Raw genomic sequence first — 25231 nt, 5'->3', positions numbered from 1 at the left:
TATGATAGCTTTTATTTTGAATGAAGAGAATAGTCACTCTTGATCTTTACATCCAAGGAGTTATTAAAGTTAATTTTAGTATCACATCTGTCTTTAATTTGTGCCATGGGATACAGTGTTGCATTTACACATTTTATTTTGGAATTGAATGCGGAAAATCACACATTAACAAGTTGCAGGTTTCTCTGGCCATGGAGATTTACCGCCCTCTCTAAGCGGTTTCCAGAGTCAGCCTATTGCCCACAATAATCTGAGTCCTCATTTTACCCACCCTGGAAGGATGGAAGGCTGAGTCAACCTTGAGCCTGGTGAGATTCGAACTGGCAAATTGCGGGCAGCCGGCTGTCAGCAGAAGCAGCCTGCAGAACTGTGCTCTAACCACTGCGCCACCGCAGCTCTTAATGAGTGCTTTTAAGGAGCCCATAAGAAAGCACCTGTTTTTGAACATTTCAAAGTAACCCAGTCATTTTCCAGGCAAATACGGTTTTCTTGGGAAGCTCTCCCAGACCACCACAGGAACAGCCACGCACTTCTGTTTCGTGTACTAAAAGTACATTCTACAGAATCTCTAAATTTTAAAGGATTTCCACATTTTTATCAGGCTGGGATACACTTTGGCCTTGGGAAAAGAATGGTGCTTCAGAATGTATGGATACATTCTGGGAATGCTTACACAGCAACAGCCAGCAAATTTTTAAAGCAGCTGTTTTCCCCTTAGGATTATACAGATGTCCTCAACAACAGCAACACAAGCTTTAAGGAGCATCTTACAGGAGCTATGTGCATACCTATGAGTATGCCAAAGCACCTTTTTTCCCCTTCAAACCCAAATTGCTACATCTCTGTGAGGATGAATCCAGGACACTAGACAATTGTAACAATGAGATCATGAATGGAGTACCACACACGCTGCCAGAGCTTTCTACAGTTAATCTTTGACTTACAACCACAATAGGCACTGGAAAATTAATCATTAAGTGAAGTGATCATTAAGTGGGATATCCCATGATGGCAAATGATTTTATGACCTTTTTAGCCACAGTCATGTAACAAAACATTGTGATTGGCAAGTGAGGCATCATATGACAATGACTTGCGAACATCCCTGCGGGCTTCCCCAGTGACATTGCTTGTCGGAAGCTGGCCAGGAAGATAGCAAATGGTGATCACGTGACCAGGAGATGATGCAACTGTCATAAATGCATAACGGTTGCCAAGCACCTGAATCCAAGTGACCACAGAGAGGCTGCGACAATCGTAAATATGACCACTTCCGCAACCCTTTTTGTCAGAGCCACTATAACTTTGAACAGTCACCAAATGAATGGTTGTAAGCCAAGGACTATCTTTATGGCATTGGGATACCAGAGCTATACATAATAGAATTGGTTTGGTGTAGTGGTGAAGGTGATGGCCTAGAAACAAGGAGACTGTGGGTTCTAGTCCCACTTTAGGCATGAAAGTCGGCTGAGTGACTTTGGGCCAATCATTCTTTCTCAGCTCAAGCACCTCACAGGGTGGTGGTTATGGAAAAAATAGGAACAGAAAGGAGTGTTATGTATGTTTGCTTTGAGTTACTTATAAAATAATAGGTAAAGGTAAAGTTCCCCTCACACATATGGGCTAGTCGTTCCCAACTCTAGGAGGCGGGGCTCATCTCTGTTTCAAAGCTGAAGAGCCAGCGCTGTCCGAAGACGTCTCCATGGTCATGTGGCTGGCATGACTAAACGCAGAAGGTGCATGGAATGCTGTTACCTTCCCACCAAAGGTGGTCCCTATTTTTCTACTTGCATTTTTACATGCTTTCGAACTGCTAGGTTGGCAGAAGCTGGGCCAAGTAACGGGTGCTCACTCCGTTACGCGGTGCTAGGAACTTGAACCGCTGAACTGCCAACCTTGCTAATCAACAAGCTCAGTGTCTTAGCCACTGAGCCACCACGTCCCTTTAAAAAATAATAAGGGTGGGATAAAAAATAAATTCTAATAAATAAGAAAATTGTCCTCATATCATAAGTTATAGCTAGTGTAGCCTAACCTGAAATGTTATCATCCCACCACTTACTTCCTGCTCCTTTCTTTAGCCCTGCTTTAAACCCAGATGTGGAAAGCAGTTATTAACTCTATTGTCTTGCAACTCCATGGGCAGAATTGGCTCACTGTTCTGGGAAATGATGCAGAAAGATACATCTTTACATTTTGGATATATAAGGAATATCAGATACCAACCTGAATTGACGGGGAGGGGAAATATCTTCGGGGGTGGGGGTCTCAAAAGGACCAAGGCCCATTTCTTTAAATAGGCTTCAAATCTTCTCCTGACTTTGGTATGGGAAAGTCAGAAGTAGTTTTTGATAAATGCTACTAAAGAGATGCACTTTCAGAATGTGACAAAGTTGACATCTCAAGCCAACACAACTCCATTAAAGCTAAGACTATTTAAAAGAGGGAGAGGAGGTTGCCCTGACATACCCTTGAATGTTCTTCCATGCTTTTACCTTTAACATACTAGTGATGAAGACTGAGAGGCCCATTAGTATAAAGATCATCATTCCAGTTGCTCTTTGTTCAATTATGCCCAGGAATTTAGGTTGCTCCCCAGGAGCTGCTAGAGTAGATTCAAGTCTAAGACTGTTCACGTGACTGATGGAAACGACGGTGGCAGCAACATACCAAGGCAACCCCATCACTGAACACACACCAAGCATGAGGCCCACCACGAAAAGGTCCAGATGGTAGCCACCTCCTTTCTGTGAAAATAGAAATCATTAGCAGAGGTCAACCATAAAACCCTGTTATCATTCACTGTAAATCACAGGATACATACTAGAGATAAGGTTACTAGAATCATCAAAAGTTAGAAGAGGTCTGTACAGTGCCTTATTTCTGGATGGTGGTATGGGTGAAAAGTAGCTTATTCATATTTGTTATAATCAAAATTCTTTCATGTTTGAAAATATGTTCGCTATTGCTATGATTCAACTTTCCTTCACACCTGTCGCTCAATCTTTCTTCATATGCTTGAGAACTAGGGAATCGTGGTATGGAATAAGGACTTTTCACTAAGATGCTATCCTTTGGGATGGAAGAAACTTATTTCAGCACCTTTGGCTTCACACACATTTAACTAGCAGTGAAAGCTAATTGCTGTTTCCAAGGCTTTTCAGGTTTTTGAACAGGGTCTTTATCAGATCTCTTTCCTGGTTTATTTATTCCCCCACTTTAGCTCTGATTATAGGACATGTTTTAAAATTGTGTGTATGCATCTGTGACGAGCAGAAGTGCAGCTCACTAAATTGTGCACTCCTGGCAGCTGCATCTTATTGGTAAATCTTTGGAATTCAATATTCTCAGGACTGGTTTGAGCTTTCCAGAATAGCAATAGCAATAGCAGTTAGACTTATATACCGCTTCATAGGGCTTTCAGCCCTCTCTAAACGGTTTACAGAGTCAGCATATCGCCCCCACAGTCTGGGTCCTCATTTCACCCACCTCGGAAGGATGGAAGGCTGAGTCAACCTTGAGCCGGTGAGATTAGAACCCCTGAGCTGCAGATAACAGTCAGCTGAAGTGGCTTGCAGTACTGCACCCTATCCCTCATATATGGAATGGGTAGGGATGCAGCCAGAAATTATCCCTTTGTTTTCATTGTCCATCTTTGACATTACTTAAAAATCACTAACATGAATCCATATTGTCACTTCTTATTCTTTTTTCCTTCAGGGTTTGATTTGAGTGGCTCTCTTGCTTCCTATTCTGATCCTTGCATATATGCTGCACATTTGCGAAAAGTGGAAGAGGCGAACAAAACAGACTACAGTGCATAAACCACAGGAATTTATTTGTTTCCACTTTAAAGCAGCAGATGTGCATGCTGGTACACCAAGTCTCCTATCAACTTAAGAGGTTCTGATACGGGAACCTGGAAGAGCAGGAGAGAGACACTTTTATGATTTAATTTCCTTTCCTGCAGGTTGCTTAAATTGTTCACTCTGTTTTTTGTCAGCCTGGAAGATAAACAAATGCTAAGTCGACCAGAGCCATATCTCTTCCACTTGCAACAACAATGTTCCTCTATAAAATAATCAAAATTACTTTTGAATTTGGGAATGTTTCAATACTGATTCTTCTTCTGAGATCAGAGCAATCTGAAAAATGCAACAGACTCCAGGATATTTTCACACAAGCAATATAGGATCACAGCCTTATTTGTCACTTGAAATGGAAATCTGGCTCGCTCGGTTTCCGAAAACTGGAAATAAAGTTATTCCACAGGAATTTTAGATTGCCATTTCAAGAACAGATTTAAAGTTTTAATCTCTACCATATGCTATGGGTCATCCCCACCTCCCCTCCATACAGTATGTGTACAGTGGATGATAGCTGTATAATGGGATACATTTCACTATGTCACTCGTATAAAACCTGTTTGATTTTTACTCAAACTAAAGTTCCATATAGTCTGGATTATGCTGCTGTTCCATTGGGATTTTACTTCTCAGTTGACCGCCATAGAAAAATAAGCTTGGCAAATTATCCTGGCCATGCTGCTCTATTACCTTAAGTTTATGTTCTTTCCTGTTCACAATAACTGCTGTGATTTGTTGGTCCATAAATATAAGTATAGTACAGAGTAATGCTGGGATGATAGATGCTGCCACAGTCCAGGAAGGATTGGGGCCTATTGGGCTAATGAGCCATCCACGGTCATTTGTTGGCTGCAGGGGAAAAAATACACATGAATTATGCCATGTTTGTACCGGTATGTCCTCCACCCAGCCTTTTTTTAGCTATATGTAGACAATGGTATAGGAATGTTACTGGCTGGCGTTTCACTGGATGATGAATATGGGCCTTGCTATGGCCACTCAATTGTGAATGTAAACCTATGATTCCTCTTTGGTAGAGAATTAAAGTGTTGGTTACGCATGTTTTCTAGGGCCAAGCGCACAGAACCTTTTGAGTAACATGCTAGATATCTCACTGTAAAAAGCAGGAGGAGTTAAACCAGTTCTGCATGCGCAGAACACAAAAACAAGACGGTGGCAGCAACGGCGACAACCAGGGAACCAGTTCAGGGACATGGCAGGCCTGGGTGCCAATTCCAGGTAGGAACCCACCTCTGCCCAGAAGCATAACAAATTAAAGTTTAACTTAACTAAAGTGTATTGTTTAATGGACTGCTAAATTGGCTATGCCCACCCAGTCATATAACCACCTAGCAAATCCCACCCAACCAGTCCGGTCCTCCAACAGTCTGAGGGACCATGAATTGGCCCGTTTAAAAAGTTTGAGGACCTCTGAGTTAAACGAATGAAATAAAAGGAGGCTGGCTATTAAAAGTGAAATTTAATTTAATTTAAACTCATTTAAATATCCTTACTTTGATCATTCCCTACAAAGTTAGCCTTTTTCCCCATTACCACATTTAAAACCACAATTTTATGCTACTTTGGGGCATTTTTTTCGGCATTCAAGCCTTTCAGGAGTTAAATGCAACTCAAGAATCTCAGGTTGGTATCCTACTTATATTCCCACCCGCTCTAAAGTACTTTTCCCACTTCAGAAACAAAGTACAGCATATCTCCCACTCAGCCATACATGCAGTCTCAATGCCCTTCACCCACACACAATTAGCCACAAAGTGTGACATCCTTTCTTCCTCCCTAAAGGATAGGAGAAATCATCAAGGGCAGGCCTTGGACTCACTTGTTCCAGCTACTCGGACAAGGGATATTTTCCATATACCACTACCTGCACTTAGCGGAATTCAAGAAGATGAGGTGAAGTACCTACCTTAAAGACACCTGGGACATTCAGTTTTGGTGATGGGATTCCAATGAAGTAGTCAATTAGGACCATAGTGACAATGGTTATAAAAATAGCGAAATCACCTATCACATAGCGTATCTAAAGAGGAAAAAAAACAGACAAGTCTCTACAGGGTTATGGTTAGGATACATAGGACTTGATCTACGTATCTAAAAAAATAGTTCCAGATAAACCAAGTGTTGGATGTATGATATTCATATTGCCAACCAGGACACCTGCTGGATATTGAATAGATGCCCTGTAAACCTGATGAATAATTGCTCCCCAAATCTGAAAATAACTTTCATGAAATCAGGGTTTAGAGGTATAGACCTAGTGCCTTGAAGCTATGAGGGTATGGAAAGAGAGGAATTGACTTTGACTCAATCCTGGGAAGTTGGAGTGGCTTTTGGTTTTTGGCCCTTTCAGGCCTGGAGATTTGTCATCTTTGACTTATTGGATAAAGCTGGTGCGTAATTTGGGGATTCTCCTGGACTTGTGGCTACTGCTTGATCAGAGGGTGGTAACTGTTGGTGGAGTTTCCACAGATTAATCTTCTGCCCACCTGTGCTCTTTCCTGGGCCAGGAGGCTTAGCTCGTGATCACTCATGTCTTGGTTACTTCCTGTTCGGATTATTACAACATGTTCTAAATAAGGCTGCCCTTGAAGACTACCTAGAAGTTACAATTGGTCCAGAATGCAATAGAACTCACAGTGTTGGACATTCCTAGGTTAATCCATGTTACACCCCTGATATATGAGCAGTATTTACTCCCAAGTGCAATTTTTTCGAAGTGCAATTTCAGGTGCTGGTTATTGTTTTGTTTTTAAAGCCCTACATGGCATGGAACCAGGTTCTATGTCTACAGACTCCTCTCTCCCTGAGGACAACTGTGCATCCTACCAGATGGAAACACTTTGGGTCTCCTTTTCTTAAACCCTGCCAACTAATGGATTCCGGCAAGCATGTCCTTTTCCATTGCAAACTCTGCCCTCTGGAATTCAGTCTCCCCTTTGAGAACTGACAGGTTCCTATCCTATCCTTCCAGAGAAAGCATTTAAAACCTGGCTCTTCCTTGGGACAGGATGGGGTTAGGGTGGGATAAGAAATGTGGCTGCATCAAAGAAGTGTGGCTGTAGCACCAGGTTTTTCTGTTTTTAGTTTTATTGTTGTGTTTATATTATTTTAGTTTTATACTGCATGTTATTTTATGGGTTGTGAGCTACTTAGTTGTTTTAAAATGGGCAACTATATACCGTATTTTTTTGGAGTATAAGATGCACCGGAGTATAAGACACACTGGAGTATAATACTCACCAAGGTTTTGAAGAGGCAAATTTAAAAAAAGGTATTGCATTCTGCTAACCTCCCAAAAATGGCGCGTTTTTCGCAAAAACGGCCCTGTTTTTCCCCCAATAAAAGGCATGAACAGCCTTTAAGGAGCTTGCAGAGTGCTCCTGGGGGGTGGAGACCCCCCCCAAAATGAGCAATAAATGGTCCATTTTTTGTCAAAAAAAATTCATGCATAGCCTTTAGGAGGCTTATAGAGTACTCCTGAGAGCTGGGGGGGGCAACATTGAGCAAAAAACAGCCTGTTTTTCACTCATTTCTGCCATCCCCAGCCCCCAGGAGCTCTCTGAAAGCCTTCTACAAGCCCTGCACAGCCATTTTGGTGAAGGGGCAGGGCTTTGGGAGGCAAAAATGCTGTATTCAGTGTATAAGATGCACCCAGATTTTCAGCCTCTTTTTTGAGGGAAAAAGGTGCATCTTATACTCTGAGAAATACAGTAAACGCCTTAAATTTGTTGTTAGTTGCAAAGTTGTGTCTGACCCCTTGTGACCCCATGGACAAAGTTCCTCCAGGCCTTCCTGTCCTCTACCATCCTCTGGAGTCCATTTAAGCTCAAACCGACTGCTTTGGTGATTTGGTGATTCCATCCAGCTATCTCATTCTCTGTCGTCTCCTTCTTCTTTTGCCCTGAATCTTTCCCAGCATTAGGCTCTTCTCTAGTGAGTCCTTCCTTCTCATTAGGTGGCCAAAGTATTTGACCACCTACGCCAAATAAATCTGGTCAATGCCCTTCTTAGCCCAGCCTTTTGCTTCTTACAGTGTCCAAAAATTGCCTCTGTAGTACCTGAAAGGAGAAGGCAGAAACATATTCCCCTACCACCACTGTTGCCCTGAAATTGGTATATGAAGACATCCTGTACCCAACCCAGAGGTATCACTGATTTTCAAACCACAATCTGTAGGTAAGACAAGAAAAACAGAAAAACAAAGAGAACTAGACTTCCATCTGAATGCAGATTGGTTCCAGTGCCTAGAAATAAAGGGAGGGATTCCTTTCAATTTCCAACAGTGGTATTTATTATTTATTAATTAAAATTTAATGTTTATGCTACCCATCTCTCCTAGAGATAATTATGCATTTGAGGAAATCCATCTAATCGCCATTATAGAGAAAAGCAGACAACAGGAATTAGTTGGGGTTTCAAAACTAGTGTTAAGCTGCTGGAATCTACTTACTTTTGAGGGGAAATAGCTAGTGCTCCTAAATCTCTTCAGTGTGCTTGACAAAATATAGGTAGTAAAGAACAAGATGAAGCACCACAGAAGAACATCGGGGGTAAGAGGTCCTTCGGCTCCACATGTAGATCCTATGAATTCTCCATGCATCTCCTGACATTGCTGATCGGACAAAATAAAAAGGTACAGTGACTTCAGCAAAGATACGAGACTAGCGGTGGATAAACTAAAATAAGCATTTTAAATACATTAAGGGTCCTTAATTCTCAAATGAAGAAAACGTCACGCAAGAACCAAAATTAGATCTCAATTGCAGTTAAACGTAGTGTTCTCTTCCCAAGCAACAAGAACCCTTAGGTATAATTGTGCATGTTTAATAATGCTTTGGGGAAAATATTAACTTTTACAATCCAGAACATTGTCAATGCGTGCATAAAAGATGCGTTTAAATTTTAGCATCAGAGTAAAAAACATCAGGGGTGTAAATCAAAATGCAATTAAAATGAAATATGATATATTCACACCCTCTGCATTAAAAACAAAAGAAGAATTGATTAGTCTGGAAGTATCCCTCACAAAAAATCCATCCCACTTAAAGGTACAGGTGGACATATTGAATTTGTTTGATTTATTAGTCCTAATTAGGTCAAAGTGAAACACATATAAGAGCACAGAACTTATACAGTTTAACGAATATTATGCAGTGATATTTATTAAAAGCATGAAATATCACTAATCCAATCATTTTATAAGTAATTGCTTAATTATTGTTTAGTTAATCAGCAGCAGAGCAATTGACAAACATATGCAGAATAGAATACATATATGCCCGGCCAACTTTAGAAGAGCTGTTTTCAGTTTTAATTCAAAACTTAATTTTGTCCAAATTAGCCAATAATTATTTAAAAGGATTATTATTACTTTTCAAATGTCTACAAGTGTTTTCATTGATTCAAGACTAAAAAAAAAAAAGCATTAATGGCTTAGATCAGGGGCGACAAACTCATGTCATGACGGTGGCGTCATGTGACATATTGGGACTTTTTCCCCCTTCACTAAACCGGGCGTGAGCATGGCCAGCACATGACCCATCTGGCCTGTCAGCCAGGAGTTTGACAGCCCTGGCTTAGATCTTCAGTTATTAAAATAAGTAGGAAGAACAGGAGAAACACGCTGAATTTAGGCCATGGATCTGGTTACTTTATGGCAGATGTGTCAAACATGGGGCCCGTGGGCCAAATGTTCTCCCACAGTGCCATCCCAGAGATGGCGAGGGACTGGCCTATGCCACCCAAGCAGGGGTGGGTTTCAACCGGTATGGACCGCTACAGCCATACTGGATGGTGAAATTTAGCATGCCTTCCTGTACCCATTGGTCAGGAGGCCCCGTACTGGAACGCTCCCTCCCCTCCTTCGCTCTTTCACTCACCCCACCCATCCGCACCATGCTGAAGAACCAGAAGAAGAAAGAAGTGGTGAGTGGCTGGGGTGGGACGGGGAGGATGTTGGAGAAGAGGGAAGAGGCAGAGGGGCTGCTAGAAGAGTGTGTGCATGTGCACAGGCTGTGGGTTTTAAAAAACAGCTGAGTGAATTCAGGAAGCGGGAAGAGGCAGAGGGGCTGGAAGAGTGTGCATGTGCATAGGCTGTGAGTTTTAAAAACGTTGAATGAATTCAGGAAGAGGGAAGAAGCAGAGGGGCTGGAAGAGTGTGCATGTGCCTAGGTTGTGAGTTTTAAAAACATTGAATGAATTCAGGAAGAGGGAAGAAGCAGAGGGGCTGGAAGTGTATGAGTGTGCATAGGCTATGAGTTTTAAAAACGTCTGAGTGAATTCAGGAAGAGGGAAGAGACAGAGGGGCTGGAAGTGTGTGCTGGGCACAGGCTGTGGGTTTTTTAAAAAGTTTGTGTGTGCACAGGCTGTGAGTTTTAAAAACTTCTGAGTGAATCTAGGAAGAGGGAAAAGGCAGAGGGGCTGGAAGTATGTGCTGGGCACAGGCTGTGAGTTTTAAAAACATCTGAGTGAATCCAGGAAGAGGGAAGAGGCGTATATATATATATATATAATATTATATATATATAATATTATATTTGTGCTGATAAATAAATAAATAAAAATATTGGGTTCTGTCTGGATGGTCTCTTGTGACGAGCCAAAGGACAGAGAATGGATGTAGTGATCTTCCTCCCATATTTGGGCATACCGGGGGTTGTAAAATCTATATATATTATATATATATATATATATATATATATATATATATATATATATATATATATATATATATATATATATATATATATATATGTTCCTAATATCATAATGAAAGATAGTATAATTTTCAATAACGACTGATACTATTGCATATACATACACATGTCTATATGTACATGATTATAATGATTGTGATGATATTTATATTTTAAAACTCCGGACACCTAGAAAACACACTGTTCAATATAGAAATGGATGGTTATATAATTGATATCATAATGGAAGATAGTATACTTTTCAATAACGATTGATATTATTGCATATATGTTTATGATGTTTACATTTTAACACTTTGGGCACCTAGAAAACACACTGTTCAATATAGAAATGGAAATGGAATTTGTGAGATAAATCAATGAACATAAATAATAATAATAAATAATATTTTTTTTAATTCCTTCCATCCATCACTGGTTTGGTGGAAAGGAAATGGATGTAATTCTCCATCCCTTTTACAAAGACTAATTTTCAATTCCAATCAATGAGTAATGTTATCACAGAAATCATTGTGTCAACTATGCATGGCAGGTCAAGCTCATATACTTACAGAGACAGTCATATTAGCCCAGACAACTTTGGAAGGGTCGATATTGTTGGTGCTCCAATACGCCAGGGTTTCATTATTGGGTTTGGTAGGAGCTGCACATCTGCAGCTAGTGGGCACAGAAAAGAGTTAATGAGCATCACGCATAAAACCACGTTTACTTCTGAAAGCCCAAGTCTCTGGTCCAACAACTTTTGAAAGTTTCTATTGGCTTGTTGTGATTTGTATTTGCCATTATTTAATAAACTCTGCATAGTCATGTTTCCTCCTATTTTCCCTACAACAACCACCTGGATGAGATGAGTTGTAGTGAGAGGGACTGGCCCAAAGTCATTCAGCTAGTTCTCATGACTAAGGCAGGACTAGAATTCAGGTTTCCTTGCTGATAGTCTAATGTCAAGGGACGCAGTGGCTCAGTGGCTAAAACGCTGAACTTGTCGAATAGAAAGGTCGGCAGTTCAAATCCCTAGCGCCACATAATGGAGTGAGCTCCCGTTACTTGTCCAAGCTTCTGCCAATCTAGTAGTTTGAAAGCATGTAAAAATGCAAGTAGAAAAATAGGAACCACCTTTGGTGGGAAGGTAACAGCACTCCGTGCACCTTCGCCATTTAGTCCTGCCAGCCACATGAACAGAGACATCTTTGGACAGTGCTGGCTCTTCAGCTTTGAAACAGAGATGAGCACCAGTCCCTAGAGTCAGGAACAACTAGCACATATGTGCGAGGGGAACCTTTACTTTTAATCCAATGTCTTTAGCCCTTCATCCAAACTGGCATCAATTATTTGTCTAAACTCAGCCAAAGGTAGTAAGCAGCCAATGTAAAATAAATCTTTAAAAATCTTGAACACTTTAATATTTTTGCATGAGTTTACAAATCACAGGACAAATTACCATTTGGCTCAATTGAAGATGGATGAAATAACAAAGAAATTACTTGGCCACATATACTTGTGAAGTTGTTGGCCTTTGGATGATTTCATTTCAGAGTTCAAAACACTTCAAAAGTGATGGCTTGTGTCAATGTAAAACAGTTGTTTTATAACAAGTGTACCAGGATCAAAAGGAGGAGGGGGGACCCATTTGAGGCAATCGGATTCAAAATGTTTTGCACACATTTACTAATGTCACTGCAGACTTTTAAAAAGTATTTCAATCTTTGTTAATCCAAGATAAAACTAATCAACAATTATATGAAAGCACGATTTCATTTTAACAATATAGGAATAATAATACCGTATTTTTCGGAGTATAAGATGCTCCAAAGTATAAGACTCACCTAGATTTTAGGGAGGAAAACAAGGGGAAAATATCTGCCTCTACCTCCCAGCAATTTGCCTCCTTGCAACAAACAGTACAGACAATATACGCTGTAGTGTTATATTTCAGACTATACTTGTACAGATGCTGTTAAAATTGATGTGCTTTCTGGAAGTATAGTTATTCTCTGCTATTTAAAAGAATAGCACTTTTAAAAACAATAGCACTGGGCCTCTTCAGATCAAGCATTTATTTTAAAAATCTTCTTCATTTTGTTAAGTTTTCTAGAATAATAATAAAGCAGTCTTTAAAAAATAAGTCTAATAATTTGAACATTCCATAGGCATTTGTAGTTGTTGACTTACCTCCTTGCAGCAAACAGCCTGATTAGCACAAGAAAAAAAATCTGCCTCTGCCTCCCAGCAATTTGTCACGTGGAGCAAACAGCAAGTTTCACTTTCAATTTATCCTGATCATCAGCTGTTAGAGGCTGCAGGGATTGCTACAGCTTATTGAAGCCTCCGCAAGCCTCCCCCCCCCCATTTGCTGCAAAGAGGTAAATTGCTGGGAAGCAGAGGCCAAAGGATTGGGGCCAGTGGGTGGGTGGGGCTACATTCAGTGTATAAGACACATCCAAATTTTCACCCTCTTTTAAGGGGGAAAAGGGTGCGTCTTATACTCTGAAAAATATGGTAATTTTAATAATAATATATGAATTGTCTGAATTGTCTTTTTTTTTTACCAAATCAGTTCTGTCCAAACTTAAATTATTTCTTCCATAAGTCATCCCCCTACTAGCAAAGGAAATATTGAGTCTCTTTCAAATGCAAAAAAGCTATCACCATATCTCCTCCATCACTAGAGTTCAAGAAGGACAAGGAGTGAATCAAGAAGGTATTGTTCTCATCTAGGCTTCCTCGTACAGTAAAAAGCACATGCTTAGGTCCAAAAATGTTCTTTTTATTTCAAAGGCTGTGAATTATATTCATTCACAGCCCATAATGAGTCCCAAATAGTTGTAAAGAGTAGTAGGCTGCCAAAGTCTGTCAGGACAAGGCTCATAAGCACCCACCTTTATCTTCTTTGAAAACACTGCCAAAGATTTAATTGGCAATTAGTTTGGCAAGGCCACACAGAGCAAAGAGTCAAAAAGGAGTTTCAGAAGGTAAACTGACCAGCATGAACCAAGTTGCTTCCTGCAAAGGCTCCCGTGCCTTTGCTGCTCCTTTATGTCCTATGGGAGGGGCCAATCACCTCCAAGTATTACTCCTGAGTCGTCCCTTCTATCTTAACTGTTCTTGCCTTCTGGCAGCTCTGCACATGCGCACACTGGGAACAAGGGAGCCTGTTCCTCTGCCTCGCTGCTGTCTGACACTGGAGGCTCCAGGGCAGCACATAACTCCCAGATGGCCCTGGCTCCCTCTCTGCCTCTGACGCAGAGCCCAGGACTGGCCCATGTTCCTCTCCAACCTCCTCGCTGTCCGACTCTGCTGCCAGCTGCACAGGCTGCCAGCAGACCACAACCGCTATCACTGATACAGGACAACCTGTACATGCCTCTTGCTTTTGGAGCTCAAAAAGGGGCTTCAACCTAGAGCTATAAATTGCCCATTCATGCTATATACCCGTGATGGAGAACCTATGGCACGCATGCCACAGGTGGCACATGGACCCATTTCTGAGGGCACGTAAGGCATTGCCCTGTCAGCTCCAGCGCACATGCTTGCGCTGGCCAGCTGATTTTGTCCCTTGATTTTCAGCTGTTTTTCACCCTATGGAGGCTTCCCTAAAGCCTCTGGAGGGCGAAAAACAACCATACATGCAAACCGGAAGTTTGTTCCTGAACTTCCAGTTTTCGCGTTTGGTTGTTTTTTGCCCTCTGGAGGCTTCAGGAGGCTTCCCTGAAGTCTCCAGAGGGGGAAAAAATAGCCCAACGGGCAACCCGGAAGTTGGACAACGGTCTCCTAGAAAGCCTCTGGAGCCTGGGGAGGATGAAAAATGGACCTACCAGGCCCACCAGAAGTTGGGGAACAGGCTGTTTTTGGCCTCCGGAGGGCCTCTGGGGGCATGGGAGGTTGTTTTCGCCCTCCCCAGACTCCTAGAAAGTCATGTACAGGGCAGTGGGGGTGTCACGCACACATGTGCAGGGAGCATGGCAGGAGGGTCATTAAATTATGGGAGTGGGCACCCACATGCTTTTTAGCACCTGAGGCGAAAAAGGTTCGCCATCACTGCTATATACTGTATTATCTCAAGCTTGCAAGGTCCTAACTAGAGAGTCTATATCTGCTCCAGTGAATCTACTACACACCAGATCTCTTATCTGACTATTGTTACCAGTAGGTGTTAATTGCCTTCTTTGTTTCTTATTTAGGAAGTCCTGGTGGCACAGTGGTTAGAATACAGTATTGCAGGCTAATTCTGCCCACAGCCTGGAGTTCAATCCTGACAGGGCTCACGGTTGACTCCCCCTTCCAGCTTCTGAGATCGGTAAAATGAGGACTCAGACTGTTGGGGGCAATATGCTGACATTGTAAACCTCCCAGGGAGTGCTGTAAAGCAGTGCATGGTGACACAGAAGTCTAAGTGTTATTGCTATTTCTGCACAATTAGGAATCTTATGCCAGTTGATGAATTTAAATATATTGAAGCAAAGCAATTAAAGTACAGTAAACCATTTTTTGTTTGAAATAGAAAAAACAACAGCGACTCACTAATAGAAGGTCAGGTGGTCCAGATTGCTATCCATGTAAAATGGGTAAGTCCTTCCCAACGTAAACAGCTTCTCTATGGCCTCAAAAATGAAAATGAGGCAGATCAGAGAGGCAAAAGCTTCTTCTGTAAACCGAGTGATGTAGCAGACCATAGAGCTAGCGTCGGTGGCCACAAGCACAAGGCACATGAATGTTGTCCACAGGCCAATGCAGGTTCGCAGAGCAAGATAAGAAAGCTTATAGTCTCTGCAAAGGTGTGCCAAAGATAAGAAACAAGAAACGTTACATGCTGAAATAATTCTGATCATAAAATTGTAAAAGTATTGAAATGCAATAATTGTTAAGCTTCACTAAGCTGTCCACTAATTGATCTTTTCTCCACTCCTACCAATTCTATAAGAGGTGTCAATAAAGGTAGTCCTTGACTTACAACAGTTTGTTAGTGACCGTTCGAATTTACATTGGCATTGAAAAAAGTGATTTACGGCCGTTTTTCATACTTACAACCTTTGCAGCTATGCCATGGCCACATGTTCAAAATTCAGACGTTTGGTGCTCATATTTATGATGGCCATGCTCGACTTATAACATCAGCTCATCAGTTCTGGCTGTGGCCATTAAGCTAATCACCCATTATTAAATGACATTGCATGACTGTGACTTGCAACTGTCTGCCCATTTCCCCATTGGCTTTACTTGTCAGAAGCTGGCCATGAAAATCATATACGGGGAATGCAGAACTGCAGGGATGCAGAAACAGCTGCAACTTCAAGACCAGACATAAGTCTCCTTGTTCAATACTGTTGTAACTTTGAACAAGTGGGCAGTAAACAAGGACTACCTGTAATGGCTGAAAACTATATACACTGATATGGGTTGGTGATTGAAAAATGACTGCCATCTAAAGCACCTTAAACATTCTAAAATTTCCACCTTAGAATCATCACAAAGCTAGTTTCAAATTCAAAATTGGATAAATTATAAAGAAGCAGTTCATCTCTTCTCTTCATTCAGCCTATTTTTCACAAGTCACAAAACCTTCTGATTAAATCCACAATGATTTAAGCAGGAAGTGGGATTCACAGAATATGAGTGGAATAATCCATTGAAGAAATAATGAGGGAACTCCCAGGCAACATGGCACATTTTAAAATTCTGTAATATTTTTTGGCCAAATACGTATGTTTTCTATAGAAATCTGCCAGCATTCCAGATTAGATTACCTTTCTCTACTATTTTGGATGTGGAGTTGTTATTATCAATCAAAGCCAGGGTTTGAATCTGAAGAGAGCAGAGAAATAACTGCTGACAATTAGTACCTATGTTGGGAATACTAACCATAACTTTTCCTAGGAAGTGGAAAGGGATGGAACACTACTTCTCTTCAGATATTCAGATATAATATATCCATGCATGCATCAAAATTGTATCAGAATTTCCCATTTTCTGCTCTACTAGCATTTCAGGCTTCCTAAGCATTCAAATGAGTCCCAGCTTACAATACTGCTGCCTAATTGTACTCATAGACTAGAATAGAGTAGAGTAGAGTAGAGTAGAGTAGAGTAGAGTAGAGTAGAGTAGAGTAGAGTAGAGTAGAGTAGAGTAGAGTAGAGTAGAGTAGAGTAGAGTAGAATAGGAATAGGAATAGGAATAGAATAACAGAGTTGGAAGGAACCTTGGAGGTCTTCTAGTGCAACCCCCTGCCTGGCAGGAAACCCTACACCACTTCGGACAAATGATTATCCAACATCTTCTTAAAAACTTCCAGTGTTGGAGAATTCACAACTTCTGGAGGCAAGTTGTTCCAAGGAAAGTTCTCCTTAGTACTAAGTTGCTTCTCTCCTTGATTAGTTTCCACCCATGGCTTGTTCCACTCTCAGGTGCTTTGGAGAATAGTTTGACTCCCTCTTCTTTGTGGCAACCCCTGAGATATTGGAACACTGCTATCATGTCTCCCCAGTCCTTCTTTTCATTAAACTAGACATACCCAGTTCCTGCAACCATTCTTCATATGCTTTAGCCTCCAATCCCCTATTCATCTTTGTTGCTCTTCTCTGCACTCTTTCTAGAGTCTCCACATCTTTTTACACCGTGGCTACCAAAACTGAAGGCAGTATTCCAAGTGTGGCCTTACCAAGGCATTATAAAGTGGTATTAACACTTCACGTGATCTTGATTCACATTTTGTTTTGTTTTATAAAAGAGGATTGAGAGGTCAGCAGTTAGAAATGGGTTAGTTAACTTATCTCTATTAGATTCATCATCACCATCATCCCTTGTAAAAGTACATAACCTTACTTGCAGAACTTGAATAAAATTTTCTCGAAAACCAGTACTGGTCCAGTACTTCCCAAGATGGTGAGAGGCTGGCCAGCAAAGAGAGAGTAGACCACTCCAGTGAGCGAAGCTCCAAGCAAGGATTCTATAGCACTCTGCAGGTTTGAGCACAAACAGAAGAAAAGAAGGGCTGTCATAATGGGTCAGGCTGACAGTACATGCAGCCATTCCCTCTTTAGGATTCAGAGGTCAGAAAACAGGGTATTTAATTTAATTGCTTTAATTTCTTCTCTCTATGAATTATCATTAAAGACAGGTCAAGGTGACCAGTTGGCTGAACTCTGATTAGGGGCATCTGAACTAACATTCTTCTTCCCTTCACACATTTATTTTAATTCAGGAGACAGATCTGATGTGATGTGGGAAAAGCAGCACTTTTGCCATATGTCACATAGCCACATTGAGAAAAATGACAGTGTTGGCAAATTCAGTTTCTTATCTTCTGAAATGGAAGGTGCTTCTCAAATTAACTTCTACTGAAGATTAATATTCTAAATAGCTGCCCTTCTTTATGTTCATGAAGGTTAATTCCCCCTAAAAACTGCAATAAACATTCTAAAGATGAACGAAATGAATGAATGAATCCATCAATCAAACTGTCCAGGATTTAACAGTGAATATGAAAGATTGGTTGAAATATATCCAGCTAACTAATTTTAATCTCCTCTTCCAAAAAAGTAATTAAAGTATGTGCCTTATATTAGAAATGAATATCTGAAGGCCACATTTTTTGTAGGGGTGCAGTTTTAAAATTCTATTAACAGGACATAGAAAATGAATGGGGTAATTTTTGCATCAACAGTGCCTTGTACTTCTATACATAAGGCATGCTGAAGCTACTTCATCAATTTCTTCCAGTAAGAAAAAAAGAGAAGATGGGAAACATAGGAAGTCCAGAAATTTCTGAGGCCCTTGTAAAATTATGTGGATGGATCACCACACACTTAAAACCTTGATGAAAAAAATGCACTAATGGTTTAAAGCAATGATCTAATAATGCAAAATAGTATACAGACCAACAGGGGTGAGGTTACATATCCACTGCTTTTGTAATTCTGGTTTTGTTGTCACCTACCTTGACAATTATTCATAACACATAAAAGGAAGGAGGGGAAAATGTTCTTACTATTTCTCCCTCTGTTGCTTCTCCAAGCAGGCCCCCAAAGGTGATCGTAGGAGACATACTGGCACAATACAGGAAGAGAAAGGAAGCTAAACACTGCAAATTCAAAGCATCTTTATAGTCGCTCCAGTACCAAGGAGCTTTCCGTTTTATATCCAAGATCAAGCCACCAAAGAGCCTGAAAAGCAAGGATAGAAATTTCAAAGATACGGTGGATTCACAGCAATGGGTTAAATATAATAACAACATGGCTAGAGATAAACGATTTCCAAACACATAATATTGAAAGTGGAGTGGCAGCTCTTTGCCTTTGACATATTCGTCCCATTATTTGTCCACAATTCTTGTTTATATAAGCTTGCATTTGATTCAAACTGTGCTGTGTTACATGCAAAGTTATGGAATCAATTATAAACCAATCCATCGTTCACCACTTAAAGACAAACAACTTGCTATCCGACAAACAGTTTGGCTTTAGGAAAAATTCGTCCTGTAATTTACAACTTTTCCACTGTAAAAAGATCTGGACTACATGTCTTGATCAAGGTAAAGCTTAGGATGCAATTTGCATAGATTTTTGTAAGGCTTTGAATACAGTAGTACATCATAAACTGCTGCTGAAATTAAACTTTTCTGGACCTTTGCACAAGTGGATTGCTGCTTTTCTGTCTGATAGACTGCAAAAAGTCAAAATAGGGAACTCGCTGTCTAATCCTGCGTCAGTTAGCAGTGGTGTTCCGCAAGGCAGCGTTTTAGGTCCCACATTTTTCCTGTTCTATATCGACGATTTATGGGATCAACTTAAAAGCAATTGCGTTCTTTTTGCCGATGATGTAAAATTATTGAATACTGCAGATAATTCTGTTGTTTTGCAAAGGGATCTTGACTATGTGTCTGAATTGTCATCTATTTGGCAGCTTCAAATTTTGATTAATAAATGTCTTACATATTGGTAAACATAATCAGAATGTCCAGTATAAGCTAGGTGGTACTGATCTAGCAGATGAGCCTCACTTTATCAAGGACCTAGGTGTATTTATCTCTGACTATCTATGCTCCAAAATTCACTTTAACAGCGTTGCTTTAAAAAAAAGCATTAAGAATTGTAAATTTAATTTTGTGAAGCTTTTTTTTCTGGAAATATTATATTGTTAATTAAAACTTATAAAACCCATGCTAGACCAATCTTAGAATATTGTTCAACTGTCTGGAATCCCCACCATCTATCAGACATCAGTACAATTGAGCAGGTTCAGAAGTATTTCACAAGAAAAGTTTTGCACTCTTCTATACACAATAGAATTCCCTACGTTACTAGGCTCAAAATTCTTGGTTTGGATAACTCAGACCTGTATCACTTGCGATCAGACCTAGTGTATTGCATAACAAATTATACTTAGTAATGCTTCACCTGTAAATGATTTTTAATCGCAATAATACACGCACAAACAACTGCTTTAAACTCAATGTAAATCATTCTAAGCTTGACTGTAAAAAAATATGATTTCTGTAATAGAGTGGTCAAAGTCTGGAATGTTCTATTGATCCAGTTGTGTCAGTGACAAATTTTCAGTTTCAGTCACAAATTGACATCCGTGGACCTTAATTCATACTTAATCGGTCAGTAGAGGGGGCTTGTATAATTGTACTAATGTGCCTATCGTCCCTGTCAATGTATTTTTTTTCTTTTATTCTTGTTTGACAAATTCTAATAAATAAATAAATACTGAGATTCCTCTGTTCCATACTACCAGGACATTTTCTTTCTCATTATAGTCCTCAGTGCTAGCAAAAGTGATCTGGGCCAATTCTTCAAAAGTTGTCCAGATATCGCCATCCTAAATCTACCAGTACTGCAAGTACTCCTAGACTTACAGCCATTCATAGACATACAACAGTTCAAAGTTACAGTGGTACTGAAAACTACACTACAACTCACACAGCATTCCCACGGTCATGTGATAAAAATTTAGGCACTTTGTATTTATAATGGTTACAGCATTCCAGGGCCATCTGATTCCCCATCTGCAACCTTCTTCAATGGCTTCTGACAAGCAAAATTAATGGGGGGGGGGGGCAAATTTGCTTAACAGCGTAATTCATTTAACTTAACTGTGATTCACTTAGCAACCATAGCAAAATAGATTGTAAAAATGGGTGTGACTCACTTAACAACTGTCTTGATTAGGAACAGAAATTCTAGTCCCAATTGTGGTAGTACCTTGAGGACTACCTGAATCTAGTTCATAAGGTGTCACTGAGTTTTTAGAGCTCTTGTAATGAAAAATGGGAAAATTTCCTTTAGTAAAAGTTTGGACAGTATACGGCCCACAACCACTACTTCTGCAACCATGCAAAAACTCTTGCATGCAGTTTGTAGTAATAACCTGTTTCCCTAAAAATAAGATCTCCCCGGATAATAAGCCCAATTGAGCTTTTGAGCACATGCACTAAAATAAGCCTTCCCTTGAAAGTAAGCCCTCCCCCAAAATATTGCAAAACAGCAGCAGCCATGAGGTGACTACGCTCACCGCCTCCTGCACCTCAAAAATAATAAGATCTTCCAAAAAATAAGGCCAAGTGCTTATTTCAGGGGTCAAAAGAAAATAAGACCCTGTCTTATTTTTGGGGAAACACAGTAGTGTTGGGCAAAATGAAAGTCTTACAATTTTGGAAAAGTTATTTCATTTATTTATTTATATTTCACACTTCTTAACCGCTCATCTCCCTCTTTAATAATGATTGGACTCTGCCAATGTTTTTATTATTATTATTCTAGAGGGGAAAATCAGCATCTTAAGCTAGAGGCATTTAACCTCTTAAAACACTCCCAAAATAAGTCAATAATTTCAATCTCTCCATTGCATTGATGCAAGGATGTCATTGGCCATGTCCCCTGCAGGCCCCAGAGGTCAAATACTTTTTAAAATGCAGTACTAGCTAGTAAAAAGATTGCTTATCGCTGCTTTGGAAGAAGACTCCCATAACTCACTTTCCTGTTCTCTTGAGCTCTGGCCCCTCGTGATCCTCCATCTCATCATCACAAATCTTTCCATTAGAGAAGTTTGGCGTTCCTCGCATCTTCCTCTTATACTAATAAAAAGGAAGTATGACAAATTAACATGATTCTGCTAGTTTTTGAATCAGTGCAAGGCAGGCAGAGTGGCCTTTAAAAAAAACAACCAACAATTTCAAATTGGAGGCTAAACCTAATCTTACAACTGCAACGTTACTGTCAGGGTTCCAAGTCCCCAATGAAAAAAGAGTCAGAGGTTTGAGATTTCTCAAAGTTCCATTTTATTAGAGCTGTCATATTGGCACATCTGGAAAAAAATGAATTTGAAAGTTTCCAAGTTTTCCCCACCCAAGTTGAAAGTTGAAGTCCCTGCCCAGCACCCACACATCCATCACATGGTCCAATCAGGCACCGTCCCAACTGGAGATGCCTCCCAGTCATGCCACTCCAGGTGCCGGCCAGGATGACCTTGACTTTCTGAGAAAGGAATGTTATTTTGACTCTATCTACCCCACTCCATATAATGCTCCCTCCCAGTTTCCCACAGCAATAATTGTGGCAGGCCTGAAGGCCAACGCAAAAGATGACTTCCAGGCCTGACAACTACTGTATATCAAAAGCCATATAAATGTCATACAGGTAGTCCTCGATTTACAGTCATTCATTTAGCGACTGTTCAAAGTTACAACAGCACTGAAAAAGTGACATAACCATTTTTCACACTTACAACTGTTGCAGCATTCCCAGGGTCACAAGATCAAAATCTGGACACTTGGCAACCAATTCACATTTATGATAGTTGCAGTGTCCCAGGGTCATGTGATTCTTTTTGCAACATAAAAGGATAGCTAATTTAAGGTCGTAACATGACTGACTAATTTAAGGTCATGAAATGGGGCAAATCTCACTTAACAATGTCTCTCACTTAGCAATAGAAATTTTGAGCTCAATTATGGTCATAGGTCGAGGACTACCTGCAATTTCATTTGCACACAATTAGTGTTTTCATTATTATTATAGATAGATAGATAGATAGATAGATAGATAGATAGATAGATAGATAGATAGATAAATTTATTTATAGGCCGCCCTTTTCCCTGAGGGGACTCAGGGCGGCTTACAACGTATAGGGAAGGGAGTACACACAATGACATATAAAAACAGTACGTAATTAAAAATAGAAGCAACATTCATTCATCATTCGGGAGGGGACGGATTATAATCTTTAACCCCAGGCCTGACGGGATAGCCAGATCTTGAGGGCTGTGCGGAAGGTCTGGAGGGTGGTGAGGGTACGAATCTCCACGGGGAGATTGTTCCAAAGGGTCGGAGCTACTACTGAAAAGGCTCTCCTCCGCGTAGTTGCCAGTCGACACTGACTGGCGGATGGAACTCGGAGGAGGCCTAATCTGTGTGATCTAATAGGTCGCAAGGAGGTAATTGGCAGGAGGCGGTCTCTCAAGTACCCATATCAACTACCATGGAGGGCTTTATGGGTGGTAAGTAGCACCTTGAAGCGCACCCGGAGATTAACAGGTAGCCAGCACAGCTCGCGGAGGATAGGTGTTATGTGGGCGAACCGAGGTGCACCCACAATCACTCGCGCGGCCGCATTCTGTACTAGCTGAAGTTGCCGGATGCTCTTCAAGGGCAGCCCCATGTAGAGCACGTTGCAGTATTCCAGCCTAGAGGTCACAAGGGCACGAGTGACTGTTGTGAGAGCCTCCCGGTTCAGGTAGGGTCGCAACTGGTGCACCAGGCGAACCTGGGCAAATGCCCCCCTGGTCACAGCCGACAGATGATGATCAAAGGTCAGCTGTGGGTCCAGGAGGACTCCCAAGTTATTATACAATTGTATCACAGCAGCCAGTTGTTTCGCCGGATTTGGCATTGGTTACTAGTCGGGCTCCACCCAGGGGCCTAGGACGTCGTAACGTATTTTTGTAATATGCGTGCAGATCCAAGCAGTGTGGCTTTTTGCATTTGACTGATGGTGATTTTGTCAATTTTTAACTGTTTTAAATGTAATTCCAGTGCTTTTGGAATAGCACCCAGTGTGCCAATTACCACTGGAATTACCACTGCTGGTTTGTGCCATAATCGTTGAATTTTGATTTTTAAGTCCTGGTATTTTGCGATTTTTTCATGTTCCTTCTCGGCGACTCTGCTATCACCTGGTATTGCGATATCTATGATTGTGACATTATTTTTCTCAACCAATGTGATGTCTGGTGTATTATGCACCAGTATTTTGTCCGTTTGTATATGGAAATCCCACAAGATCTTGACCATCTGATTTTCGGTGACTTTTTCAGGCTGATGTTCCCACCAGTTTGTTGCTGTTTTAATATTATAATTTTTGCACAAATTCCAATGGATCATTTGTGCTACTGAATTGTGCCGCAATTTATAATCAGTCTGTGCGATTTTTTTACAGCAGCTGAGTATGTGATCAACAGTTTCATCAGCTTCTTTGCAAAGTCTGCATTTGGCATCATCAGAGGATTTTTCGATTTTGGCCTTAATGGCATTTGTGTGGATAGCTTGTTCTTGCACAGCCAGGATTAGTGATTCTGTTACTTTCTTTAATGTACCTGCTGTTAACCATAACCAAGTTTTTTTCACTGTCCACTTTATCTTTTATTTTTTCCAGAAATTGGCCATGCAGTGCTTTGTTCTGCCAACTCTCCATTCTTGATTTTATCACATCTTTTCTGTATTCTTGTTTCGTCTGTTGGGCCTTCAGTAGATTTTTGTTCTTTACTTCAATTAATAGATGTTCTTGACTTTCTTTTAAATAATCAGCCAGTGCGTGTTTTTCTTCTTCAACTATTTGCTTCACTTGTAATAATCCTCTGCCACCTGATTTTCGGGGCAGGTATAATCTATCAGTATCACCGCATGGATGTAAACTGTAGTGCATTGTCATTAGTTTCCTGGTTTTTCGGTCCAAAATGTCCAAATCAGCTTGTGTCCAGTTAACTATACCAGCTGTGTATCTTATAACTGGTATTGCCCAGATATTTATGGCCTTGATTGTATTTCCACCATTCAATTTAGATTTCAAAATTTTCCTAACTCTCTTGGTGTACTCTCCCCTGACAATAGTTGTTGTTGTTGTTGTTATTATTACATCCAATTTTCATCAGTGTATTCTGGTACAATTATGTTTAAATAATTATATTATACATCTTTCTTATAATTCCTCACCATCATATTAATAATATAATAAGATGAAAATATGATAACATTTGACATCATCTTTTTTAACAACTCTCCTCTTTACATTTCCTCCAATTGTATCTCCTCCTTTCTAAGGAGGAGATGAAATTTCTACTATCTAACCATTGATAGAATATGTTCCGTATCAAAAAATATTCAGTTTCTTCTTTATCCTTAATAGCAAGTGTTAATCTGTTCATCTCTGCACAGTCTAAGATTTTTTTAATTACATCACCCTCAGACGGAATCTCATTGACTTTCCATGGTTGCGCAAATACAATTCTAGTTGCAGTTAAAATATGAAGAATCAAGTATGTAGTCTTTTCATCATATGTTTCTGGTAGAATGCCCAACAAAAATATTTCTATTTCCAGTTCTATATGTTTTTTATCATTTTTTTCCAGCCATG

At 40.3% G+C, this 25231-nt stretch overlaps 1 protein-coding gene across 1 annotated transcript in view; it reads right to left on the bottom strand.

Annotated features, from left to right (window-relative positions):
* Window positions 1-25231, bottom strand: part of LOC106548578 (electroneutral sodium bicarbonate exchanger 1) — a 99013-nt gene that overhangs the window by 15142 nt on the left and 58640 nt on the right. The window contains exons 11-19 of the mRNA XM_087710434.1: window positions 21577-21677; window positions 18588-18762; window positions 17423-17556; window positions 15125-15370; window positions 11155-11260; window positions 8338-8499; window positions 5794-5907; window positions 4557-4715; window positions 2496-2747 (exon numbers count right to left, since the gene is read on the bottom strand). Of these exons, the coding sequence (XP_087566560.1) occupies window positions 2496-2747; window positions 4557-4715; window positions 5794-5907; window positions 8338-8499; window positions 11155-11260; window positions 15125-15370; window positions 17423-17556; window positions 18588-18762; window positions 21577-21677 (1449 nt within the window). The remainder of the gene's footprint in view (window positions 1-2495; window positions 2748-4556; window positions 4716-5793; window positions 5908-8337; window positions 8500-11154; window positions 11261-15124; window positions 15371-17422; window positions 17557-18587; window positions 18763-21576; window positions 21678-25231) is intronic.

The sequence above is a fragment of the Thamnophis sirtalis genome, unplaced genomic scaffold (genome assembly GCF_051295495.1).
Source record: "Thamnophis sirtalis isolate CommonGarterSnake01/CBP01778 unplaced genomic scaffold, rThaSir2_p1.2 scaffold_3, whole genome shotgun sequence".
Classification (NCBI taxonomy): domain Eukaryota; kingdom Metazoa; phylum Chordata; class Lepidosauria; order Squamata; family Natricidae; genus Thamnophis; species Thamnophis sirtalis.
The sequence above is the reverse complement of the archived record's forward strand: the minus strand, read 5'-3'. Positions and strand labels throughout refer to the sequence as shown.